The 6,740-nt window shown below is 36.4% G+C and overlaps 1 protein-coding gene across 1 annotated transcript in view; it reads left to right on the top strand.

Moving 5' to 3' along the window:
- Nucleotides 1–3,643: 3,643 nt before the first annotated feature.
- Nucleotides 3,644–6,740, top strand: part of LOC107744184 (MOB kinase activator 2-like) — a 52,866-nt gene continuing 49,769 nt past the window's right edge. The window contains exon 1 of the mRNA XM_016557697.1: nucleotides 3,644–4,072. Within this exon, the coding sequence (XP_016413183.1) occupies nucleotides 4,056–4,072 (17 nt within the window). The 5' untranslated portion in view covers nucleotides 3,644–4,055. The remainder of the gene's footprint in view (nucleotides 4,073–6,740) is intronic.

Here is a 6,740-nt window from a genome sequence, read left to right as displayed (position 1 = left end):
GTTACCCTGCATTCAGAAACCTTCTTGATACTGTATAAAACTTAGAAAACTGCTAATCAGTTTGAATTGGAATTATTTTTTGCACATTGTTAAAATACTGTATACTTGGTGGTGCATTTTTTTAAAGAATTAAAGGCATTCATGTCATATGTTTTGTTCTGAGGTCAATTATATGTGTTCAGTGTTGGGGGTAACACATTACAAGTAACAAAAGTTACATAATCAGATTACTTTTTTTCAAGTAACTAGTAAAGTTATGTGTTTCTTTTAAATTTACATAAAAAATATTACTTTTTCAAATAAGAAACACAAGTTACTTTGTTTTCCTGTCCCCGTGTTGAGAGAAAGGGCCTTTACAGTTGGCAAAAATATAACTTTTTTGTTTTTTGTTATTAAAAATCAAATAAGCAAGCAGTGCGACATGTGACAAAAAAGTAATGCAAAACTAATGTAATGCATTACTTTCCATAAAAAAGTAACTAAGTAATGTAATTAGTTATTTTTTTAAGGAGTAACACAATATTGTAATGCATTGCTTTTAAAAATATCTTTAAGAACAATATTTTTTCAAATATATCTAAAAATTGATTACAAATATTTGTACTCCTGAAAATGGGGGTCTTGGCCTTCTTGACTGTATGTAATAATTAAAATAATAATTGTAAATTGTAATTATTTTGACAATAATAATTGTAGGGAAATTATTTTAAATTAAGTAGTTTTTATTGAATATAGTTTCCGCTAATTCATTAATTAATATGAATTATTATAATTAATTAATTATTAATAAAAATGAAGACATTGAAGAAGTAACATTATTTTCACCATTTGTATATGGAAGACGAGCAAATTATTTCATTACATTTTCTCAATTGTTACACGAATTGTAATGACTGCATTTGTCAAGCTCAACTATTTAACTCTGTTACCCAAGATATTGTAAGAAAGAAAGATTATACAAATATTTTCCTTTTGTGTATGGTATACGTGTATTGTATTGTTTATCAACAAATAAAAAACAAAATTTTTCCACAAATTCAATGCCCCCTAATGAGTGTCTTATTTTAGGTTACAATTGCAACCCTGTTATCAATTTTGTCATAGGCTTGTTTTATTTTATTATTTTACTTTATTTTATTGTATCATTGTTTACATTTATTTTTTTAATTAAAATCGATTTATTTTCTTAATTTCTAAAAATGCATTAATACTCTTATTTAATGTTTCTTGCTAGAAAACCATAAAATCACCCGAATCAGAGCTGTATTAAATATGTTCCAAATGATGGTCACAGGATTCCAAGCAATAATATATATATATATATATATATATATATATATATATACACACAGAGTTCTGGCATGAAACTCTCGATGGCACAGTCCGATAGGTCTAACTCAGTCTGACCTAATGACATCATTGTCACATGGCAGCTGATTGGTTCTCTCCCGTATCGGTAGCCAATGAGCTCGCCCTAATACATTAACATTGTCATGTACAATCCCTCCGAGAGTTGTCATGACAGAAAAATATATATATTATGTGCCTTTCAACTTACACTTTTCACCACAGTTTTGCCTTTGTATGGTGCTGCCATCTGTTGGTGGTTGGCGACGTTGTTGTTCCTGGTTTATTTGTCATCAAGGAGGCCAAATAGCAGTCATGTATTATTCAGAACATCTCTTTCTCCTTCCACATACATCACGTCTGCTCTCCTGTGATTTCAGTGATGCCAATGAAAGGAGACACCATCTATAATTGTCAGGTGGGCCAGATGTGCTCTTGAATCACAGGTAGGTCTGAGTCCTCAGGCGCCGAGCACATCGCTCAGGGGAAGACAGGAGACGGCGTGTCTGGAATCAGAGAGATGTGTATTGATTTGTACAGTATTCACACAAGGTAAACGTCTAAAGTGAATCAACCTTGTGTGCTACGATTTCATGTAAGACCTGGTCATATAACCTTAAAGGAATGGTTCTGTCATCTTTTACTCATCCTCGTGTCATCCCAAACCCATATGACTTTCAAAAAAGAGACGTTTAACAGTATGTCCAGGCTGTCCTTTTCAATATAATGAAAGTGAATGGGGACTGGGGCTGTCAGTCTCCAAAAATAAGCACCATAAAGACTTGTGAGCTCTATTTTAAGTCTTTGTGTGAGGAACAGAATAACTCTTTGTAGCCAGGAGACATGCAAGCTGAACTCATTGAAACTGGCTCGACACATCTTGAGATGGCATGCTTGAATATACGTTCGCTATATATTCGCTCTGTTTTTCACACAAAGCTGTCATTGGACTTCATGAACAATATAAAGTACATAAATTCTATTAACTACTTTACTGGTGGTGGTATTGGCCCTTAAAAGAGCGGAGTGTCATTCTGCTAGTGCTAGCTTTATTTTGTGGCCCACTTAATTAGCCTAAATGATATGGTCACATTTTAATTTTTAGCTGAAATTATTATTTTATAATGCACAAAAGTGCAATATAAAGTACATTTCGAAATGTTCAATTCAAGTTGCTTTCCTTTTAGTCTAACTGTTCGACCCCACAGAAAACGCACTCTGAAGAGAAGGATCTTCAGGATGTTCAAGGATCTTCTGACAACCTCAGTAGGAATTTGTTTTTTCCTCGATTCTAGCTGAATCTTCCTGAACCTTTAAAGATTCTTCTTTAAAATAAATGGTTCCAGACTGTATAACTACATCTTCGAGAGTGAAAATGTCGCTACAAATGACCAATTACACAGCTAAGCCTGAACTACAGTTAAAGACTTTAGATAGTGTACCCCATGCAGGTGTTCGCGAGCCCCTAGCGGTTCATGGTAGAATTGCACGTATTCGTGAGATTGTCGTCACTATTCATTTTTGCATTGATAATTAATAAAATGAAAATAATGTATTTTAAAACAAAATGTGTAAAATTAAAAAGAAAAAGGAAATAACACATTACTCCGATAATGTATGAAAAAATTAGTCATCAAATGTAATAATATATTTTTAAAAAAAAAGGTTAGAACATAAAATTTCAGGTGGCACTTTCAGGGAGGGTTTAGAACAACGTATTAATGTGTGAAAATCTGCCATAGAGATGTGCTGCCAGTCGCGTTTGCAATGATATAATCATGTCTACAGCGCCATCTGTTGGTAGCATGAGAGATTGTTCTTTATTCCTTGACTGGAACTTTGACAGTGGTTTAAAATAAAATATATGTATGAAATGATAAATAAAGATAGTAATAGAATATGTATCAGTTAAATGTTAAGTGAACAGACCTGAAAAGCAAGAGTGAATTCTGAAACATATGCTAGAAATTATGGAGAAAATTACAAAAATAGATTTATTAAAAATAGAATATATTTTTTAAAGAGTGAAAGAAAAAAAAAGCACTCTTTATTATTACTATTTAATAATAATAATAATAAATTAAAATAGGAAAGGAGAGGGTTCGAGAAAGAGAAATGCGTATTTATTAAAGGTGGTCTCTTGCAGGATATTTGTGTTTATTTCTGACTGCAGCTGAGGTGAACAATGACATGCACGGAAGCGACGGTTGGGGGGGGAATCAGTGGTTGTGTCTCAAAACTACGCTGCCTAACTAGACAGGATTTTTGAACATTTCAAAAGGGGGGTGGGGAGGGGGGCTTGTTCTGTCCTTCAGTGCAGATAGTCGTCTCGCTGGGCTTGGAGACAGTCCGTGTTCACTTCCGGATTCCCGAAATCAAGCAGCAGCGGGACCGAAGCATTAGACACTCAGTGTAGGCTACTTCATGCCTGCCTTACAGACATCAAGACACGGAGCACCGGCATCATCCCACAACACGATCAGCACAGTTCTGACAGCTGAGCCCCACCAGCCCTCATATCACCCGCTGCTGAGTTTACATCGAGGCTCTCTAGAATAGAAAGCAGTCAAATCAATGAGGAGCAGCTCTGTGTCCAAAACTGTTATACATTTAGGCACCACTCCATAGAGACCAAATCCAGCCTGGACATAATTTGAGACAGCCGGTTAAAGTCAAAGCAGAGCTGGCGTGGATCAGCTGCCAGCAGCATGGACTGGTTGATGGGGTGAGTTCAATATGAATTATTTTGGCCACTTATAAATGATCACGTTTGAGTTTGTGGAGTTTTATGCCACATCACATTTAAGCGCAAATTAAAGTTGTTTTTCTTAAAAGTGAATGAGCTTTGAAATTTAGTGGAATATAAACTCAGTTTATTGACTATTGAATTGAATTGAAAGTGGCTCAGTCATTCTGTAGCATTTTGTCTGACATTAAAATTGCCCATAACTTTAAACAGAACATGGTACCTTACTACTTGTGTGGTTTTCTTCATGACATCCTGCCACATGAGAAGCAACACCCTGACCTGTCAGGTTATTTTAGGTCAAGAAGTGATCAGAAGACTTAAGTATTTGTCACTGGTGTATTACAGATCCATTAAGACCTTTACTTTTTGATACTAAGTTAGTTTTTGAGATCTTCTCTCAGGTATTGGCGAATGGTTGGATGGATGTCTATCAGGAGGTTAGTTTTACATTAACTTGACTGCATGAGCTCTACCTTTTTTCCATGTAAACTTCACTTTGAGTTACATGTTACCTTACAGTTTGAGCGTATGAAGTACTGTATGCATGGTTGGTTTATCTTAAAAGGTTAGTTCACCAAAAAAAAATAAAATGCATCATGAGGTTTCAAACCTGTATTTCATTCTTCTGTGGAACACAAAAGAAGATATTTTGAAAAATGTATTTTTGGCCATACAATGAAAGTCAATGGGGTCCAAAACAACATTGGACCCCATTGACTTTCATTGTATGGACAAAAACAAGAATTATCTTCGAAATATCTTCTTTTGTGTTCCACAAAAGAAAGAAATTCATACATGTTTGGAAAAACATGAGGGTGAGTAAATGATGACAGGATTTTCATTTCTGGCTGAACTATCGCTTTAAATGTGCAGTAAGTAGTAAAGTTTGAGTTCATATCAGTAAATTCATATCAGTGACTTCATAAAAGCTGTTTTATTCTGCATAAAATTGGACCCCCTTCGTGGTGGTAGCCATATTGATATCACTTGACTTCCTGAATAATACTCACTTTTTCTTGGTAGCCTCCTATAGGACACTTTTGGTTAAACGATGTTAAACACCTTTATTGTGGTTGGTTTGTTCCATAAATCCTTAGGAGTTAATTCAAATGTAAAAATCATTAATTTCATGTGTGATGTATCTTCATGATTCAGTACTGATCAAGGTTATTTTCGCAGAACGAAAACTAAAACTAAGACGAAAACGATTGATCGTAAACTGAAATAAAATAAAAATATCAAAATAACTGAAAAACTAAAACAAAACGAAACTAACAACAGTTATTGAAAAACTAACTGAAATAAAATAATAATGATCAAAAATAAATAATCGTTTTCGTAATCATTAGGTTCTCACCCCGTGGCAGAAAAATATATGAGCCGTGTGGCGGTTTAGGGAAATAGGCCTACCTGTAAATGGCGCATCATGCTTGTGAGGTTATCTGACGGAGAGACGCAAAGCAGTTTAAAGCAGAGTCCTGAACGGGTCCTGTTTGGTAAACTCGCACCAGCAGTACTCAACAGAACACCCGACCCGTTATCCGACAGCAGCACTAATTTAATTCTGTACCCGACCCGTTTGACATAAAGACCACGACCCGAACCACCTTTGCATTAAATCTACTACATTAGGTAGGCAAAATTATTTATTTTCTCATGTAGCCTAACACAAGAAATCAAACCAACTAGGTTACTGCTAGGTTACTGCTCTCGTATAACAGGAAAATTATTTGTAGATATATTTGCATTTATTATTTATTTGTATATGTATGTATGTATATATATATATATATATATATATATAATTTATTAGTTAATGCAGCTGTCAGCAGTTGCCCCGTGGCCGATACCGTTACGGAGGGATCTTCTCTCACAGGCGAAGGGCATGATTTGGCACCCCCGGCCGGAGCTGTGGAGCCTTCATGTCTGGAACCTCGACAGGAGCCTCGACGGGAGTTGCAACACCATTTTGGAGGCTAGAGCACCGTTTACAAGACGGCTCTACGCTCTTAAATGGTCAGTCTTCAGTGACTGGGGTGCAGCACGAAGCCTGGACTCGGTAGCTTGTGACGTGTCCCACATGCTGTCCTTTTTACAAGAGCTACTGGATAACGGGCGCACCCCTTCCACGCTCAAAATGTATGTGGCAACTATCGCAGCGAATCATTCCCTCTAAGCTAGACAGTCAGTCGGCAGAAATGACTTGGTCATTAAGTTCTTGAAGGGCGCCCGGAGATTGTATCCTGCTCACCCTCAGACCGTGCCGACCTGGGACTTATCCATAGTCCTAAAGGGCCCTAAAGTGCCCGCCTTTCGAGCCGCTCCATTCGGCCGACTTGCGGCCCATGTCGCTTAAAGGAGACATATTATGCCCCTTTTTACAATATGTAATATAAGTGTCTGGTGTCCCTAGACTGTGTCTGTAAAGTTTCAGCTCAAAATACCCCACAGATCATTTATTATATCATTTTGAAAATGCCTATTTTGAGTGGAAGTAGAAACACGCTGTTTTTCGGGCCTGTCTCTTTAAATGCAAATGAGCTGCTGCTCCCCGCCCCTTTTTCCAGAATAGAGCTGCACCATTACAGCTTGTACCTGCTAAAAACATCTGTTTTGGTTCTGATTATCATGTTTATCACGCTGA

The sequence above is a fragment of the Sinocyclocheilus rhinocerous genome, unplaced genomic scaffold, assembly GCF_001515625.1.
Source record: "Sinocyclocheilus rhinocerous isolate Xijiao unplaced genomic scaffold, SAMN03320098_v1.1 scaffold2935, whole genome shotgun sequence".
Classification (NCBI taxonomy): Eukaryota; Metazoa; Chordata; class Actinopteri; order Cypriniformes; family Cyprinidae; genus Sinocyclocheilus; species Sinocyclocheilus rhinocerous.
This window is presented reverse-complemented; position numbering and strand designations above follow the sequence as displayed.